The sequence below is a fragment of the Numenius arquata genome, chromosome 19, assembly GCF_964106895.1.
Source record: "Numenius arquata chromosome 19, bNumArq3.hap1.1, whole genome shotgun sequence".
Lineage (NCBI taxonomy): Eukaryota > Metazoa > Chordata > Aves > Charadriiformes > Scolopacidae > Numenius > Numenius arquata.
In genome coordinates this window covers 10,967,455-10,988,503 of record NC_133594.1, presented here as the reverse complement: position 1 = coordinate 10,988,503, position 21,049 = coordinate 10,967,455, and the positions used below count along the sequence as shown (strand labels likewise).

At 37.2% G+C, this 21,049-nt stretch overlaps 1 protein-coding gene across 8 annotated transcripts in view; it reads left to right on the top strand.

The window, feature by feature from the left end:
* Positions 1–21,049, top strand: part of DENND1A (DENN domain containing 1A) — a 194,068-nt gene that overhangs the window by 13,252 nt on the left and 159,767 nt on the right. For all 8 annotated transcript variants that reach the window (XM_074161422.1, XM_074161421.1, XM_074161420.1 and 5 more), the window contains exon 3: positions 20,733–20,776. In XM_074161422.1, coding sequence (XP_074017523.1) covers positions 20,733–20,776 — 44 coding nt within the window. The remainder of the gene's footprint in view (positions 1–20,732; positions 20,777–21,049) is intronic.

The following is a 21,049-nucleotide window of genomic DNA, read 5'->3' as shown; positions in this document are numbered from 1 at the left end:
GTGTGTTCTTAGCTGATGATTCTAGATTTAGTAAAACCCCAAAATGTTAATAACAAGTATAACTGAATGTTCCTCCATTTCTGTAAGTTATTTTGTGGGAAGAGTTCTGTTGTTTGTCCTTCTTGCTTAATGCTTTAACTACCTCTGTCTACAATCTTTTCTATTTCACAAGTACTTAGGAGTCTGCACTATATTGCTGCCGCTGGCACTGTTTAACTAGACAGAAAATTCAGCACAGAAAGTCTCACTCACAAGACTTTAAACTCTTTTGTTGATTTATATTTTTAAAGGAGCTTGACATCTTCATCAAGTTCACAGTGGGCCTGCTTTGTTTGCTTTCTCTTGAATGCTTGATAAGATTTTTCTTCTATTGTTTTGTGCAGCAAGGACAGAACTTGCCATGGCTGAGGTGGTTTTTTTGTAAATCCACAATATGGTCATTGTCTGCTGCTGAATAATTGTGACTGCTTTTTGTACAACCAGAACTAAGGCTTTGGCTGTGAACAGATTCCTTCTTAGCGTGAAAAGAGACTAATCCATGTAAATACAGCCCCAAAATAAAGCTTTACAGAAAAAGGGAAAGGCTGCTAAGCAGGAGGGCAGAGGTCAGCAATTTAACCTTTAACCTAACAAATAAGAAGCATGAAAGTTCCCGAATTGGTTTACAAAGGCAAGCTCCTGTGATCTGTCAGTTTTTCTTTTCATGATAGAGTTGGGTGAGAAAACTGACTGACAGCTAGTGCCTTTTTAACTGCAGGTTGAAATTAACTGCTAAACTGAAACTTTTTTAGGGAGGGTTTTTTTTTCCTGATTTTCCTGATTTTTAACAAATTATTTCCACTCGCTAGCAGTGCTTACAGTTTTCCTCGAATTTATAGAGGAGTTTGAGTTCTTCTTTTTGAAGAGTTATTGAGAGACTCAATTTAGATACCAAATTCTACTGGAACATTTAATATTTCAGCATTTGAAGCACTTAAGAATTTGATGAAGCACATGTTGCAATTAACTAGGGCTGTTATTCCAGTAACTGCAAAGAGATTGTACTTTGAATAGAGTTGAAAAGTTGTAGTTAAAGGGTGGGTGTGTGTGACTTTATTTAAGGGAGTAATTTTAACTTTAGTTCATTCTCAGTCACAAAACTTTCCGAGGTGGTTTGGTTTTGTTTGTCCTTACTTAATCACAACAGGTAATCTCATTAATGAGTGTTAACTTTTGCTTAAAGCTTAATGCATCTGCAATCAGCTGTTAATCCAGATATAGACATTTCTGTAAAGAACTTTTAATTAGAGTGTCATTCAGATGAAAAAGAAACAAAGAGTAATGACTTTAAAGTAGACTGTGAATAGATTAAGAATAGCGATTTTGGGTTTTTTTGCCTAATGTTGTAAGCACCATCCTAGAAATAACTGATGTTTGATCCTTCCACAGTGGTACTGATGCTTCCCATGGGTGTCTTCAGTAGAAATATTGGAATTTAGAAATTCTCTCTGTGTTTAGTCTATTGACACATAGGTCAAGAATTCTGCACAGAGCACTACTTTAACATGCAAGCAAAGCAAATTTGGTAAAGCAAAAGATAGACTAGATCTATTTTTATTACTGATTATTTTTGGTTTAAGTAGTTTCTTGCAAGAGGAGAATGTAAACTAATTCAAAAAGAGGCCTATCAGAGTGCCTGAGGCGGTATTGTCTGCTTCTCTTTGGTGTGATATTTTTTTTGTCGTGAACAAAAAGAGACATTGTCAGGTTTTTGTGTGGTTTTTTGTTGGTTTTTTGTTGTTGTTTGGTGGGGTTTTGTTTTCTGTTTGTTTTTTTTAAGACTGAAGTAGAGTTAGTAATAAAGATGATTTAAGGTTAAATTACTATCAAATAAATGTAAAATTAATTCAGGACTGCTATTGTACTTCAGTAGTGGTTGGAAAAAACCAAATCCAAAACAAATCCCAAACCCCACCTCTTGTGCTACCAGAGACAAGGCTGCTCCTGCAGTATTCCCCATGAGCTGCTGTAGGATGCTCCTTCACAGTAAGGGTCAGCGTGTGGGACACTTCCCTGTAGCAGTGTTTGTGAGTAACAGTGGTAAGACACATTTTAGTCACAAAGAACTGTATTCTGGTCTGATAATATCCAAACATACTCATTATCTAAAGGATTTTTTTACGCTGAGGGTGGTGAAACCCTGGCCCAGGTTTCCCAGAGAGGTGGTGGATGCCCCATCCTTGGGAACATTCCAGGCCAGATTGGACAGGGCTCTGAGCAACCTCATCTAGTGGAAAATGTCCCTGCTGATGGCAGGGGGCTTGGACTTAATGACTTTTATAGGTCCCTTCCAACCCAAACCCTTCTGTAATCTGTGAACAAGGGGTATCACCTGCTCTCCACTGGATTCCGTCATTGGCAAGGGTAGAAGGAATGCTAAGGGAATGCTGCTGAATCCCGACTTTTTGGCTCTGCTGGGGCTGCCAAGTTTTGGTAAACCATTTATCAAAATTCCAGATGCTGACAGATTATTCGCTCTCGGGAAGATTATTTTTATGTCTTTTTTTTTTTTTTTTATGTGGAAACAGCTTTCAATATACTTTTTAATAGGACTCGTTTCATGGAAGGGTGGGATTCAAACCAAGGAAGTTGAACTGCAGTATTAAGAATTATAACCTTGGATGGAGGGGTGGGAACAAAGAACTGATAGTAGTAATCTATTTTCTGGAATGGGTTAGAGTCTGGAGAGTTCATTCATTTATAATTCCCTAGGGATTTTTAAAAAAAAAAAGCAAACCCCTCAAAACTCCCAGTATTTAAGTTGGTTGTGATTTTTCTGAACTATAACTGGCTATTTTTTGTTTTCTAATTTTATTAATTAACTAGTAAAACCAAATGATGCAAATAGGTGGTCAAATAATATAAGACTGTATAGAAGTACCCTGTCAAACATTGTAATCTGGGTGGAAAGCACCACGGTTAAAAGATAAGGAGCAGGAATGAAGGGTCCTGTTTACTGTGTGGTCTGCCCCAGACTTCATCAGCTATTACAGTACACGCATTGAGGGAGGAATGGAGAAAAAAAGAAAAGAAAGAAGTTTTATTGAGTGCTTTTAAAGCAGTATCTTGGGTATTGTAGCCAAAAGTATTTCCACACTTAGAATTTGTGCTAGGATTTTAAATGGTGGCGAAGGGAATTACACTCACAATTCCCATTGCATTCTACTGGGATTAACTGAATCCCATCTTTAGCTCTTTTGAAGAGTCATTTACATTGAAACTGTACCTAGTTATGAGTATAAATAGTGGTAACATTATCTTTTTTGAATGATTCTTGCATCATTTTATCTCTTAAGTAAATAATTACTCTTCATTTATGTCTAGTTGACCTGTAAGATACTTTTGAGATCCTTGAGATCTTCTGCTCCAAAGATTTTAAAACCAGATCATCGTTCTGTGGAAAAACACCTATCAAAAATAATTAATGCTAACTCAAATCAAATGTTAAAATGTGAAGACAAAATAGCTGATTTAAGTTTCATAGTAGAGGTATACAGTAGAATCAGGCTTCCGACTTCTCATGTTTGTAAGCTTTGTGTTTGACTTAATGTTATTTAAATCCCGTGCTTTATCTTTTTGTGAATATGGCACTAGGACAGTGCAGGCCAGTAGATCAACTTGCCTGTTGATCAGTCACTCAGTTTGATTTGAAGAGTTTATAAAACGTGTTAAAAAGATTCAATAGGGTAAATAATTATCTATTAAAGCTATAACCTACATCCAGAAATGCATTAAAATTCATACTTACAATCACCACAGACTAATGTATTGATCTCATCTTAGGCTGTTTTTATCTGGAGGTGATATTTGCATGTGGAAAAATGTTACGGATATGTTTTTTTTGCTTCATTGTGATTAATGTCCTTCTACACTAAAGTAATGTTATGTTTGTCCTGTATATTTCTTGCTTTTTCTTAATGGCTTAAGTGCCTTACTTGTGTTTGTGATAATCTATCATCTTCTTTTGTACACAGTAGTGGTAACATAGCTTTGATTATGGTTTGAAAAAATTTACTTGTAAATTATTCACTAAAAATACATACCAGTTCAGTGTATCATAGATGCCGTCAGTACTATGTAATTAAATAGCTCTTAAAGATATTTTCTGCTGGAAAGAATTAGCATGTTAAACCAGAGGTAGATAGCTTTGTGTGTACCTTGGCAGTATTCCTATACAAAAATAGATGTAGTGAGTAAATAATATTATTTAACTTGTTCAATATTTTATTCTTTAATGAACTGTAGAGGTAAGAAGCAGCAGAATCTCACAATTTGCCATCTCTCTTGCATGGAGATTGCAAAAAGCGTGCTCTGTTGCACTTATAAATACCAAATATGGTATCCAGTAATACAGTAATTACAGCGCTTTTCATTTTGATGTATTTCTTGATTGCTTTGCTTTACCCTGGGTGTGGGACTAGGGCCTCCCCTAAATCATCTTGAAGCAATTCTGTATCTAGACTAAGTCCTTAGAATGCAGTGGGTATCACATGGACAATTAAAATTGAGTATTGACGTGTTTTTAAAATAGTCATACATCTCAATTTTGTTTATCTCAAAGTTTTAAAAACCTAATGACCTCATTGCAGCTTGACTATAATTACCATGTTTAAACTTCTATGCATTTTTTAGTTTAAACAGCCTTTGTGTTTTTTTTAAACCAAAAGAAAATTAATGAGAAGAGACAAAGAGACATCAAAGAGGTTTTCCCTCTGATTGCAGTGTTAGAAGTTTTGCCTGAAAATAGGTTACATTTCTTCTGTTTTCAGCTGAATCCTCATTAACTTTACATTTTAATGATGTCCAGAGCAAATTATACGATTATGGTAGATGCCTTAAAGGGAAGCTTAAAGGACACCTTTTTAATGTTTGTTTCTTTATTGGTGGCGGTATTTGCACCAGTATTATAAACAGTGTTAGAATGTGAAAAGTAATCCCAAAACATATCAGAATTATTTTCCATTTTTGCCATACATGTAGTGCAGGTATCTTTATTTAATATTTAACACAAGTAGTGCATGTTAGGGGGATATCTTCTTCTTTGCAGAAAAAAAATGTAAATCATGTCCTTTGAAAGAGTTTACAAATTTCTTCTGCATCTTATAATTAGTTTAATTTATAATGATAAAATAAAGAGGAGACAGTTGATGTAACAAAGCCTCTGAATTGTTTTATTTTCTTGAACCTTCAATGGAGAAGATGACTGAAGCGTTAATAAAGTGATAGTTTGTATTTTTACAATGACATAAAACATTATTGGGGAACTCAGTGGAATTTCAATTTCTTCCACTTAGGGGAACGATATTAGCAGCAGTTCTGTGTTCTAATGTACCTCTCCTACTGAAAATTAAGATTGCATAATTAACAGATGAAGAACCTTGTTATAGCGCACGCGGCAACAAGAACTTGTGTTTGGTACACCTTAAACAAGGTGAACTGAAGTTGGCAATAGCTTGAATGGAAACTGAACAGTTGAGAATCCAGGTAGTTCAAGATAATCTTAAAAAAAACCAAACACCCATGTATTTTAAAAAAAATTGCACCCACTCCCAAAAAAGTATAGAAATTTTATATAAACAATTTTTTCTGTTCTCCTTCTTCCCCCTCACACCTTTGCCCCATGGAAGGATATGTCATTTCTGACTGTAGCTCAATGAAAACTTAGAGCAAAAGGTCTTCTGTTTCCCTGTCCTGACACTTGGTGTCTGTCTTTTATGAATAGAACCTTTGATTGTCTTGTACTGTGCTTTAACCAATAAACAAAATTTTTGGGAGGTGGGGTTATGGCAAGGGAAGAGGAAGAAGTAGGACTGTTCCAAAATTCAGCTCTGAGGTAGGACACAAAATCCAACTGACAGAGTGAAATGTTATCATTTAAGATCTTAGAGGTTAGTACTTCATGACTACATTGCTGTAATAGAAGTGAATTTCAAATTAATCTCTGATTATTCCTATAGATATGGCTCTGCTTGGCATATGATTTTACGAAGCTAGTGTCCTGCACCTATATATTCAGTATTTCAGATCAGTATTTCTAAAAAATGTCTTTGCAATGGAAACGATCGTTAGTACTTGTTTTTAATAAATTCAAGTTCCTATATGTTCCAGGCTGTTAACTCCTGAATGACTGGCTGTGCACCGTAGTGTTACCCAAAGTCTGGTGGTGCTGTTCACCTGCAGGTCTGTGTTCTGTAGCTGAGTGGAACTGCACTTGCCCATGGTCATCTGCCATAAGATGCTCTCGAAAGCTCAAATGTGTAATCATGACTGTCAAAATAATGCTTTTTGTCCTGAGAATTACACTTTAAGGGTGCTACAGTTTTATAATCTGCTCTTCCACTGAGATTTGTATAATGTTCTAGTGTCTTGGCATAGGTACACATAGCTCTTATGTAAATTAAATTTTCCCTTTTATTTTTAACTCAAATAAATTTTTGCTAAATACTGCCTGGTTGACTTCTTAATCCTTGATTTAGACCACTGTTTCTTGATGGAAGCGTTTGATATGTCCCTCATTAATAAATAATTGAATAGTAATGCAAGAGTCATTAGACAAAGAAAACTGAATTTAACCTTTCCATGTCAGTATGATTCTTACATATTCTTTTTTTATATTAATAAGTTTTCTGTAAAAACTATTTAGAAGTCTAAATTGTCCTGATTGTCTAGGAGTTATGCCAGCCCCAAGCTGCGCATCCAGCTTGGTGTGCCTTAGCTAATCTCGTATTAGAAAATGGGTTTAAGTCTTTCAAATGTTTGGTGCTCTGTAAGCTTGGAAACAGCTTTTTTTAAAGTGGTGGTTTAAGTTCCTAGTTTAGCTTAAATCTTTTGGCTTTGATGCTTTCTAATATAACTTTAGTTTGAATATCGTATCACTAAAGAAGAAGTAGTTGAGTGCAGTTTCTTACCTCTTTCTCACCTTTATTTTGCAGTTATCAGAGAATTTACAGTAATGTAATCTTTCGTTGAGATGCATAATAAAAATAATTATTAATAAGCTCTAATTAATAACATACTCTAATGTGTACCTTATTCTTATTTCCTTGGCATGCAGGATTTTGTGTAGAATTGTATTAGCACTAAAAACCTGAGATGTTCTTCCTGCAGTGTGGCTGTTTCCAGCCAGTTGCGTGCTAATGATAGTGCAAGGTTGAAACATTCCAATCATTCACACGACTGTCCTCCCTTTGTCACACGTGTTTCCTCGCTCAGTGTGTTTGCCTTATTTCTTTTGCTTTGTTGTGGTCAATTCAGTCAGTATAATAGCGAAGACATTGCTATTTTTTTCTTTAATAAAGAGTTATGTTAGAGATATAGTATTACAGAGATAAGAGCTATTTATGTCCTAAGCTATTGATTTTTAATTAATGTTGCCTGGGCTCATACATGTTGGCAGAATTGCTAACAGCTTGTGGCATTTTTTAATTCACATCTTCTTTTTTGGTATTTTGACAGTGTCATTCATATCTCATGAAAAAGTACCTCATCAGGTTAAATGTGTTAAAACACCGAGAAAAAAAAAAAGAGAGAATGGAACATAGGGCTGCTTAGAAACCTTGATCCATTGCCAAAGTATTTAAACAATTTAGTGTTTTGGTTTTCTAGCTCCAAGCTGCTTCTCAAATCCCTTGCTAATTAATCCAGTTAATTCTTTGTAGGCTAACTGTATGCAGGGCTTTTTCTTGTGCTTCTATCACTGAGAACCCTGTTTTGTTTGAAGCAAACCTAAGCTCTGGTATAAAGGTTGTAGTAATAAAGTGAGTACTTGCAGATGTAAATACAGTGTTTTGAGCCTTTTTAAAAGGAGTTGTGTTTGTGTGCGTAACTTCTAATTTAATCTTTCATGTTTAAAAATTAAATATATATGCTTGTATAAGAAATTGAGAGAACTTTGTCATGAGTTTGATCGTTTAAGAAAAGGCAGTAGAGGCTCTATGGAACAATTATGACATGAAGTATTAGTGTTGTGATATCACAACTAGTGAAATATGTTTATTTTTCAACACGTAAATGACTGTAAATAATGTTAGTTTCTGTATTCCAAAATGGACGATTGGCTGTAGGGCAAATAAGAGAGTTTAATGGGAAGGAGAAGTTTTTAGAAATGACCTGTTGATGCTTTAATCAAGAAAATTCCAAGGTGGTATGAACTCAGAACTGGCAAAAGCAGCAAAGGAGCGGAGAGCTTAGAAGCCCAATTAGGCATGGTACGAGATAACAAGAAAAGAGTATACACCCCTCAAGGTGTGCTTGTCTCTGATAAAAGCAGCTTCAGCTCCTGAGCTTCCTTCTCGTTTTTAAGATTAGTTGAAAACTGCTTCCCCTTGTCATACTGTGTATCGGTGCTCCGCGGGTGCCAGGGTGCAGTGACACGGGTGCAGCTCCGGCTGTCGGGGATGGTCCTACCGAGCACCACGGGAAAACAGCTCTCTCAATGTTCTGCTCCAGCCCATCAGCTTCTCGGTTATTTTGAGAAGATACTTCTGAGGACTTGTCTATGGGACACGGCTTTCCTTCCTACTCTGTGTAATACTAGATGTTCTTGCAAATCAGTGATGGTGTGCGGATACCGGAGACAAGTTTGTGCTGCCAACTGGCCAGAACAAGTGACACCCCTCGTTTCCTTAGTCATCCCCAATGGAGTTGCGTGTCTGCACAATGGGAGTCGATGACCGGCTGCGCTTCAGCGCCTTGTGCATCAATCTGGAGAAAAATTGTGCAAGTGGATTAAAGTTGCATTTTTAGATTACCTTTGGAGTTGGTAGTGAAGGAAAAAGTTCTTTTCAGCAAATCTGCTGCTGAGAATGGACAGATTGGAAAGAACTGGTAGAGCTCTTGAAGTCTGAAAGTGTAGTTGGGAGTTGTTTGTGTAATAAAGCTGGGCAAGGAAAAGAGAAAGGAAATTAATGAAATGGCTAGTTTTATATACACCTGATTTCCAGGGCTGGCTAATAAACAAACAAACATGATTATTAAATGTTCCTGCTCAGAACTGGACTAGTCCACAATCTCAGGAGCATCTTGACAGCTGGATATGTGCTACCTTGCATCTTGGAAGTATCAAATATTTTAAAATGTTCTTAGTGCATTTCTATTTTGCAGTTAAAAATCCTTTTGATACACTTGCCTTTTCTACAGTAACAAAAATGTTTAAAAACTTTTTTAGTGAGATGATAGATTTCCTGTCTCGTTGCACTGAGTATCAGCAAGCTCCTCTCTATATAAAACAAATTATTCTTCAAGCTGATGGTAAGGCTTTGAATGTGCTCAACTTCCTTTCTCAGATGCCGCCTTTTTATTAGAGCATCGCACATGGCATAAAGTGACCTTTGTTAATAGGAGCTGAAGCATTGCAGATATGAAATAGGTCAATACTGCAAGTGTAAATATACCCACAATTCTCTTGCGGTGCTTGATGCCGTCCAGTTAATGAACTGTACTCCAAAAGAGAGAAGTCATTTGGAGTAGCTGAACACTAAATGATTTTCTTTTTATTTCATCTCACGGTCCTTAGCCAGATGAGGTGTATTTTTCCACGTTAGGACGTCTCCCTGTGCCCCTCTGCCCCAGGTTTTGAATACAGTCCAAGTTCAGCTTCTGCCATGAACACATCTGATTCCACAGGAACTTTTTGCAGGAGAGTACATTGAATGCTTTTCCTCTTCTTAGAAGCTTTCCTCTCATTTAGTGCTTCAGTTTGTGGGCTTTCACAGGGCCTCGCTGATGCTGCTGCCTTAGAGAAGACTCACTGTGACCAACCCCTCATTTTTACTTTTTAAAAGTTGCTTCCAGCTTACTGGCCCTTATGAATCTCCATTACCATTGCGATGGGTGGCCAGTGGGGATGTGGCCGATAAGCTGAAACTGGTGTGTTACACAGTTCAAGCTGAAGCAGAAAGGTGAGATGGGGTGCTGAAGGGTACAAGGCTAAGTCCTGAGGTGTATCAGCAAAATAATTATATATGCTATCTTTTATATAAAATCTTGCACAAATTAAAACTTAGGGGTGAGTTGGTGACCACTGAAACTGTTGGTCAGTTAGGGTCATTTAATACCATATATTTCTGTAGCTGTAAATGCAGTAAGTATGAAGCTCTAAGGATGTGTTCATTGTTGTAGAAACCACCACCGTAGCGTTACTCTCTACAATAATGTCTCTCCACAAATCATAGCTGGGTTTGGCTGTTGTTTATTGATAATGAACTGTATACGAATCAGATTCGTTGTATGATAGGTAGGATATATTTTACTATGCATTCTAAAAACTATTTAAGTTAACATCTCCACGAAAGAAAACAGTAGAATTAAGAATAGGATTTTCAGTTTCCTGTGTCAAAATTTCGTCTTTGCTAGAATCCGTTTTTTCTGTTTCAATGCCATTTGAATAACTAAAGCCTTCTGAAATAAACACAGATGCAATAATAGAAATTTTGAAGCTGTCAACCCCCCAAATGATTCTGAAGAGCTTGTTTTCTATAAAATCCTGTATTGCTGTGTGGGGAGATTCCCCTAAGAGCTGATATTTGGGCAGATCAATACCACAGAGCAGTGTCATTGGGAGCTGGTGGTGCTCAACTAAAGTAACACATGATAACTTTGAAACTGAAAACAGTTTGAGACTATCAATATTGAAAGTATGAAAGTAAGGTCAGAGTTTTAAACATTATAAAGTTACATAGCTTGAGGCTTAGAAATCAGTATTCACTGTTGCATTTTTAACAAAGAAGGTATTCTCTGTGTAGTTTAAGCAATTATACAGTTGCTGAAGAGTAGGGTTGTTATTTCTTTTCATTTTTAGTACAACACTTCAAGAACTTATGGTTGGCCAGAACACTTTTGTTTCAAGTGCTTTTTGAGTCAGTTCAAATTAAACCTGAAATGTGACGGTCCATATAACAATGAATATATTTCTGCAATACTTGTATGTATTTGCCTAATAATATGTCTATCTGAATTTATTATGGTTGGTGAATTTTGGAAAGAGATTAAAAAAAAAGTTAGATGATTATAAAGTGTTCTGTAATACATGGGAAATATAGGTTATTAGCAAATTAAAATGGCCATAATATCATTAAAACCAAAAATGGTGAAAATAAAGCAGTTTGGAAAATGTTTAGAAAACTTAAAGTATTTTCTAGTAATGAAAACCCTGCCAGTATGTTGGAACATACTATTTGTTTTCGTTAGCAATTCCTTTAGGTTTTGTAATGTAGCTGATTGATTGCCATGGACGCGTTGTGGTTTTACACGTGTTCCTTGTAATATAGTATTTCTGGAAAGCAATATGACATTAAAATGTTATTCCTGGCTTTCTTCAGAACAACAAACAGAATTAAAAATTTTCTGGTTGACACAGGAAAGTAGAAAATGTGACATTATGTAAAAATTTCTCTTAAAATTAATTGAATAAGGATTTTTTTGAATGAAGGTGCTTATTAGTATTCCAATGTTAGGTATGAATTAAGTTGGCTGTAAACTCTCATTTTATCAAATGTAGATCTTTTATATTTGCAGTAAAAAGCTGGCTTAAAGACACAGTTTTGGGCTACACATGCTTGAACCTCCAGCAGAAGCAGCGCTCTTGGGAAAGCAGATAGACATACATAAGCAATTTGAAATACACGTCTTGTAAATATTAAAGAGGGTGACTGTTTCTTGTAAAAATGTCAAAACGCTAGTTGCTCTGGTCTTATCTTGTGTAACTTGAGAATTTGCATCCTGGAAGTATAAGTTAAATCGGCAGATTTACACAATCACCACTCTTGTCTGATATTGTTAAACTCTGGGTGATGCACTAACTCTGGATTAATTTTTGCTGCACGCTGCATGTGACAAAGGTCTGTTTATTTTAATTCCTTTGTGGCTTCTGAGACTTAAGAAAAATCTTATCTTGTAAATCTGACCCTGTTTGGTATTGGCACTTCCAGATTGTCACATTTAAATTGTAGCATGAAATATTAGTTAACTGTTTCTTTCATATTTTCAGGACAAGGAGGGCTTGCCAGCTGCTGTGGAAGTGAAGAGGCTGTCACCAGGCAACTCTGCTGTCTCAGAATATAAATACAAAGAGGCAGGAGAGAAATGAGTTCAGTATTCATGGCCTGAGCAGTTGAAACGTATCTCTCTTAAATTTATAGAGCGGTGAAAAGGTTACAAGAAAAAAAAAACAACTGATCAAACACAAATACATTTTAAAAAATATTAAAATCAAAAAAAGCCTACTTAAAGTAGGTGTTCTTATTCAGCTTCTACATTTAAACTCTTTTGTATCGTTATTCCAGGGAGCCCGTAAAATGGTTCAAAACACTTCGTATTTAATTTTGTAGCCAGGCTTTGTGGATTTCTTGGACATTGAAGGAGGATGTTACCTAATGGTAATTTTTGCAAGTTTTAGCTGCTGTATAGTTTGCTGACTGAAATTACAGGGGGGAAAAAAGAATGAAAAACACAATCCATTCAAAATTTGCTTCTTGCAGGCCTCCTGGAGTTTGGCTTAGATTTCCAATAATACTAAATTTCTGGGTTGGTTGAAGAACAGATGGTTGTGAAGAGAAATATCCCCTTAAGTGCACAGTAAAGCAAACTCAAAAGATTCATTGACCATGCTTTAATGTGGACTCGAGGTACCACCAAAGTAAATTAACCATTGCATATAAAAGATCTGAAGACCTCAAATGAAGATGGGAGAAACATGTAACAAACAAGACTTGAAATATGTACTTTCTTTGTCTTCTGGTTTTGATCTCTGTTATTTCAGTTTTAGCTCTATCCAGTGCATCCCCTTTTTAAAGTTCTAGCTCTAGTTGTATCCGTATCATCGGTTTAAATATTTATCTGGACTGAAAGTTTTTTGCCCTTCTTTGTAAATAAATAATTCTGGGTTTTCTGATCACTGAAGACACCTTACACTTTCTTACGTCTTCTTATTCTTACAGTTTAGAAGTTAGTAGAAGAGAAATTAATCTGTACTGTTATGCAATTGATTTTTTTTTAACTGATTTCTTGGTATGTATGAAACAAAAGGAGTTACGGATTTAACACAGAGGTAATTCCCCAACCGTATTTCATATATTGAACACTCTGCTTGCAATGCAACTGTTTCACAACTTCCATTAAAAGAATTGGTGAAGTTTTGATTAAACCTGCCATCATTTCACGTAAGAATCCAAGAGAGTAAATAATAGCAGTTGAAGATGGAACGTGTTACCTTATAGAAGGGTCTGGCAGGTCTGGTGCTTAACTTCTCCAGTATCCTTTTACTTATCACTTACCAGATCTTGGCTCTGACACATGCATTTTCTTCAGTCCGTTCCTTCTTGATCTGCTCCTACTAATTAACGCTGTGGAAGGGAAGAGCTGATCTTGTTCCTTGGGAGAGAGATAACTGACTTCATGCTGCAGAAGAGATTTGAAATAAGATATAAACTGGACTTTCCAGTTTTTGCGGTTATGTTTGCATTAACATTTGGATCAGAGCAAACTTCAGTGTTTTGGTTGGTTTTTTATTTTTAATTTTAAATTTTTTTTTAGAATTCTCTAGCATCTGTTTATTTCATGATACTTTAACTTTTCGTATGGTATTGAAACAAAAGAACAGATTCTTTCGAAGCTGTAACTGTGCCAGAGGCAACTGGAAATACCATTCTCAACTCTCCTGCTTTTCCGTAGTGGGATGTCCATGTGATGCTAAATGCCTTTTCGGGGGCAAGCCGGACAGTTCAACAACTTGACATGACACCAACTCACTGAATAGGAATTGCTGAGGAAACTAATGTATCCACTTCTGTCTGTAAAAGACAATTAATGTTTTTCCTGTCTTATCCAAGAAGGGAGTGTTGTTTCTATTTTGTACTTACTGTACTTCAGGTTTTTAACAGGATTGTAAAATGCATTTAACCAGGTGCCCCTTAGGTGGAAAGTTGGTTTGGATGGTAGAAGCAGTGAAAGTCTCAGGTTTACTCTGAATGTGTGATAAAGCTGCTGGTGGACTCCTGCATGCGCTGGAGAACACTGTGAGATCAGGTCGGAGCCCGGCCACCTCGGCTCTGCTGAAACCTAAGGATAACTTCTGCCAGCTCTTGTATTGTTAAGGTTATTGCCTCTCTCATTTGAATTTTAAAGGTAATTCTCTTTATTCTGGGCAACCGTATATAGCCTTAAGTAAAAATCCCCAAGGAAGTTTTAGCTTAACCTGCTTTATTTCGGAAGGAATTTTGGAAGATATGGCTGAACACTGCCTAGGAAAGTTTTGCTCCTCACTGCCCCTCTGGGTCTTGATGTGTGAATAATATAAAAGCGATTGTGGAATTCATAGCGATTTGCTTAATCTGTTCTGGTTTTCTCTCTTCCTTCCTGTTTCCTATGATGTATATTTTATGTTGCTTTTGCTCTCAGTCTTTCCCGCTTTTGGATCATTTTACTGAACTCTGAACAGCATTTTGTGTGTGAGTTGCAAACCTTATATTCTCTTTCTAGATTAAACTGATGCGAACAGCATTTTCATGTTACCAGTCAGGTTTTTGGCACTTGCAGGGCAGATTTCCAAATGCTCTGTTACGAGAGAGAGAGAGGCAAACTTGCAAGTCTGTTTATGGCGTCAGTGTCCATGACTCGTGAACAGCCGCTGGTGTTTGTCGTCCTGCCGCCTTCCCTCAGCTGGAGACGGTACAGCATTCACAGGAACTGCAGTCACCGAGACGATAGGTTGGGGTCCACTTGTTCATGGCCAACTTGTCACAAAGATGTGGGCTATATCCTAGAAATGGAGTATGTGTTTGTGATGTGATCAGCAGGTGAATAGTTTCATTGCATACTATTCTCCTGTGGGTTGTATTTTGGAATGTTGAATCTGCTGCCTAAGCTTCTGTGCATATTGTGTTTTGGGGTAACTTCAGTTGCATACAAAGTGGGGCTGGCAGGTTGGGGTTTTGTGGTGTGGTTGGTTGTTGTTTTTTTTAAATACAGTTTGTAAGACGTTCTTATAGAATTTTCTTTGACACCTTGGTTGTTTTCTGACGTGTATGCTTCAAGAGTGAGCAGTACTTTTTAAGAAGAAAAGATTGAAGTCTTAAAACTTCACATCCAGAAAAACATAATTTTTATTCCATAGGTATTTTCTGCCAGGACTTGTTCTGAGGCTTCTTGTTTGTCGTCTTGTGTGTATAAGTGTTTTCTCCCCCACATTTTCTCCACCCCCCTCCCGCCTTTTTCCCTTCTCCCTCTTGTGCCCCACTCCGCGACATTGCCCGCATGCCCAGGCTGCAGCAGGTCAGGGGCAGGCAGAGGGGTTCGGCTGCACTGAATGCAGGACATCAAGGAGTTTGCAGAGGTTTGGAAAGAAGTTCACGTTACTTTTTAGTTGTGCTGCAAAAGTATTATGATGTGTAGTGGGTGTTGAAGTTGCTCTGAATGGAATTCCATTTCATTTTAGAGGGATTGCAGCTATAAAGACCTAAAGAAGTGAACGAGTTAAATCATTTAGTTAGGGAGGATAAATGAAGTAATTGTCACTGTATTTTTCAGTTTGGGAATAGTATATCTGAATAATTTGTAGCCAGTATGGTCAAATTGGCTGACTTTTATCAGAAGAAACAGGTTAGCATTTATTGATTTTGTGTAGCTAACTCTGGGAAGTATTTTCTGATAATTTTTTGAGGAACTTCCTTGGTTTTATGATTTCCATACACTTCAGATATGTACCAGTTTGAGTTGTGCTATTTTTAGAAGTAATTAAGCATGCCTCTTTTAAAAGCAAAACTCTTCACTTTATGATGTAAGGAAAGTTGAGAGTAAAAGAGCAGCATAGTTACACTAATATGCCATTGTAGCATGTTCCCATCCTGTCATCTGGAAAATTAAATCAGGTTACAGCATGGATTAACATCCAGACTTGTGAGGAGGGGAAGGTAGTGTCTTAAATGCCATGAAATTGAACAATGGGATTATACAGTTCACGGCTAATTTCAATATTCTTGTGTATTTGGCTTTTTGTTGAACAAGATTCTGTAGGAAGAGGCAGTAATAGGTTTTAGAACTTGGAAACAGTCACATATTTACTAAAATACTAACAGTAATAGCTTGAACGTGGTTGAGGAATGAATCCAATGCGCTACATAGTGTGCGTGGATGTGAGGTACAATCTCTGCTACTACATTAGGCAGAAAATCAAGTTGACTTTTTTCTTAGTACCAACAGTTTTAATTTAAAATTGTGACATACGTATTTCATTGCACTTGTGTCCATAGAAGAATGAGAGATTGCAGATAAGATGGTGTATTTTAGCTTTATTTTGGAATGGGATGTTTGTATACTTTCCGCTTTACACTTGCGGCTTACAATTTCCGGTGCTGTATTTCAGAATTCTATTAATATTAATACATTGTTAGTTTCCAGAGAAGTTTGTCGGCACTTGCTTTAGGCAGAAACTGTGTGGATCTTGTAATCTTTTGTGAAACTACAAAATCAAGTGTAATGAAAGATAAACAGGAGATACTCAGGTACCGTTAACGTACAAGTTCAACCTGTAGCACAACCTGAGTTCATGTTTTGGGGTTTGGGAAAAGTTTAGTTTGAGAAGGAGCTCCATCATTCAGGTGATTTTTTTTTTTTTTCTTTCTGTTGTTAACTTTCACTTTGTTTGTTGTTTTGCAGTATCTCCTTTTGCTGACCTCAGCTGAGCTTTTAATGCTTTATAACTTTATAGATGACTGGGGCACTGGAAACCTTTGAGCTCTGTACGTGGCTGTAACTATCCGAGAGGTTGATGAGGGTCTCAGTCTGTCTCTTCCCTTGTTCTGATGGCAGCAAATAGATTCCACTCTCCTGAACTTGAAAGAAGTATTTTATGTGTGTTTACTTTGCTGTGGAGTATTAAAGTAGAAAAATACTTGAGCATCATTTCATGAGAATGCTCTTATTCTCAGTACTTAACAGTCTCTCACTGTGTCTTGAGTTGCAGAGGGTTTTCTTACTGCCTGGAGACGTAATGGAGCTACATCTAATTCTGTTTGCATGCAGCATGCAAAACAAATTACCCTTAGTAAGTGTTTGAAGTTTTCAAGTTACTTTAGTTTTGTAGACAGAGTTGACAGTCAGTTATGTTCATGTCTTTCCTGAGTATCTCATGTGAGTGCTGAAGCGTATTTTACTGGTACTGGTGGTGCCGATTAAAGCTGAGTCCTGAACACTTGGTTGAGCTGCCCTCCTGTATTCCCCCACTGGTGGGACCGTTTTCCTTCTTCAGAATAATTTGGATACTGTGTCCGTTGTGATTATTAGGTGCCTTGTGCTTGTCCTTTCAATGGAGAGCCTGGGCATACGGAGTAATAGTAATGGTTGTTTTGTAGATGTTTATATTTCATGAGGTCAGGGGTCTTGATGGCCATTATCTAAATGCCTGTTTTTATGTAAAGCCTCTTGGTTTAGTGAGGGTGCTCCAGCTCCATGGAACTTCATGTAACGACCACACAGAATTTAAGTATAACTTTATTGTGTATATATGTGTAGGAAAGTGTGGTTGAAAACACCTTTCAAATGAACATTGGATTAACGATGAAGAATGGATAAAGTGATGAAAAGTATAATAAGATGTGATGTAGTTTCTTTTTCCATTGTGTAGTGCTTTCCAAATAAAGACACTGAACATTTAGTAAATATTCCCAGACCATTTAAAAGCTGAAGTGATGGAGCTGACGCAATGTTAAATATAAAGTACTTGTAAAAACATGAGGACATGCAAGCATGTGGCTGCCAGGCATAATTTAAAGGTGGTTTTCTTAACTGTAGGGTTCCAGGTTATATGAATTAGCCATTCTGATGCTGTTAGGAGATGTGTCATCAAAAGCAGACTGTACACAAACTATACATCCCGCTGTCTTAACAGGCGTGTGACACCCAGCGCAATTCCACAAGGTGCTTTGCTCCTCCAGCCAAGTACATATTGCTGTTATTTCCATTGAGATTGGTGGAAAAGAAATTAAGTTAATTTCATGCATTGTGGATAAAATTAAACTTTTTCTAATGTATGCAGTTGGTTGACATAAGAAGTTTTTATGTATAATATAGACAACTATTTCAGTTGCATGAAGTCTGCACAGCAAGCATTCAGCAAATTTCCTCCTGTCTTCTCACTGAGCCTTCCACTGTGTATATTTTAGTGTCTAATTTTAAAGAGGTAGAAATAATCTATCCTTTAGGGTACAGATTGATGACAAGTAAAAGTGGAATGGTAGTGGTTAAGAGATATAGAAAAGATTGTGTAATTGCAAAGTAAAAATTACATTACAGTCAATAAGCTACTCTGTGGAAAAGTTTAGAAACTCCCCACTTTGTGCTACTGCATTGCTTAGAAGGCCCATTTCAGCAAGTTCTATTGCCTGTGGCTTTGTGAGGGCTTGGGTTGTCTGTTTTTTTTGTTGTTTTTTTTTTTTTTTTCTTTCAACCTGATTGAAAATCCCAGTTTTCTGTAAGAATGAATGTATTTAAGTAAAAACTCTGAATGAAAATTGATGTAAATAGACAAAGCTAAAAATAAACCCAAAAGAGCCTAACAAAAAATCCTTGGCTGTGATTTTTAAGTTATTACTTGTGTTTTGTTTCATTTTAATGAGAAAGGTTTGTAAGGTGGCCTCTGAGACAATAAAAGCACCAGCATGTATTTATTTGCCCGTGATAAATAACTCCCAGCTACCGGTGCTTGTGGGTGAATCTTGGTATGGTGCGAAGCGGTGACCGACACACCTCTGGCTCTGGGTGCTGCTCTTGCTTGGAGCTCTCAGGGTTCACAGAAATGCTGTCAGATAGGTTCCTCTAGGCCCTCCCTTGTGCCAGTGAGACACGGGAAGGCATTCAAGATGCTATGAAAATGGGAAAAACACACGCTTACACAGAGTTACTTGGTATGACTAATCTGTTTTGTCGTATTTTTTAAAGAATGGGAAAAGTAGATTGCTATCTATGGAGGAACGTGTTTAGAGCAAACACATTTAATTTTAAAAATGTTTAAGAATATGTATTAGAATAGATGTTGCATAGTTTCCCCTTCCCACTGATACCGTGCGTGCTTTGGTGAAATAGGAGCTGTGTTGTCCTGTGAATTGTCACTTGTGTATAAAGCACCGCTCGTGCCAGTTCAGCTGTTCACATTTGCTCGCATGGTTGGACACTTGGCTTAGCACACTCACCTGCATAGAGACTTAAAATTTTCAAACTAAGGCTTCAAAAGGTGATCCCTTGCTCTCTGTTTCTACTTTGTTGTGTTAAGGTAGAAGGGTTTGCTCATGTACCTGTGTAAAATTTAATATATTGTGTATGTAATTGGTGTGTGTAATGGTGAAATGTTAAAACGAAGCACCTGATTGTCTGGGAAAAGTTAAGCTAGAAAGCTTATTAATGTACAGTCTTGCTGTATTTCTAATGTAAAAAGAATACCCCTTAATAAAAAGTTTGCATCTGCTCGCAATTGACTTGCCAATCAACTCCTTTATTACTAAAGCAAACTTTGCCAATGAGAGATCTGGGGTGGGGCTATTCTGAAATACCGGTGCATGGTGCACGTGTCGTAAAAATCGCCGTTCTTCCCCTCAAGCCCTCGCTACAATGCGGTGCAGCGATAGTTCAGCAGTGGAGGTGCCGTATGTCACTCCCTACTAATCATCAGAATTTGTGGCAGCGGTGTGCAGAGAGCGAGGAGCCCGGTCCGAGGGCATTGAGTGAGCCCAGCCCCTCTGATGGCCCAGGGGCAGGAACCGCAGGGGACGCCCCTTCCTTTTCCTGGGCCTTTGGCTTTGCGCGGAACTCTCCTGTGGTCGTTGGATGGTTTGGGTTTTGGGTTTTGTAATTAAAAAAAATTCTTTGTAGAATGGAATCTGGTCTTCTCAGCCGTATTCCTTTGAAAAATGGATGGCTTTGCAGAGTTCTGTTTTAAATAGATTGTCATATAAATAATTTCAGTCATGATTTTTTGTTATTTTATGAACATCTCCAATTAAATCCAGACAATACTCCCATGTTATTTATTTTGACAAGCCAGAAGAATAAGGACGATGCATCAGTCTTAAATGCTTAGAGCATCCGGGGCTGCGTTAATTACCTCTTTCAAATTCCAGATAAATATTTTTTGTTTTCTAGGCAGCATACCTTAATATTAATATAAAGTAACTTTGAGAGATTTGTAACCTGGTATGACTGAAAACATGCCCGGAGGTTAATCGATGCGGTGTCTGTAGCTGGCAAAACTAGTTCTCTGATTACAGACAAATTCTGAGTGCATTTGGTAACCGCTTTCTGGTGCCGAGTGTAGCCGGGAAATGGCAGCCAGAAAGGGATTGCACACGGAAACAGCCTAAAGTTCAGCGTAGCACCAGGACATCTCTTACACAATAGTTTATATATAAATATATATTTACATATGTACATAGATGCCTGTGTATCTGCATGTGTATGTACACCCAGATTTTCATGGTTTCATGGGTTTTGTGTGTGGATGTTTTCTATCCAGTTTTTGTCTTTCTGGAGGAGGGTAAAGGGAGAGCCTTGAAAAGTCCTTCCCTGCTCTTATCAACAGAGCAGCCCCAGCTGCCCTCCTCGGATCCCCTGCCAGGGTTGCTATCATCTTCTGATCAAATATTAATGTGTGATTCTCTGCTTGCTCACTAATCCAAAGCCAATTAATATTATCTGTCAATTATTTACAGATCCTGAGGTGCGGAGGCAATTCCCAGAGGACTACAGTGACCAGGTTTGGAATGCGTAATTAATTTTTTACATGACAAAATTTATTTCAGGGTTGTTCAACATATTATTGCTGCTCTTTTTACTGAAAGAGATAAATGCATTCTTAGAAAGAAAAAGAAGCTGTAATTAGGAGCAGAAGGATAAAAACATTTTCACGTTTAAAACAGAAACCGGAAGAATTTTGGATCTCATAAGATTGTTTTACAATCTAGTTTTTACAAGCGAACATGAGAGCGGGAAGGAAAATTGATTAATAAATTTCACTTTTTGCCTTTAG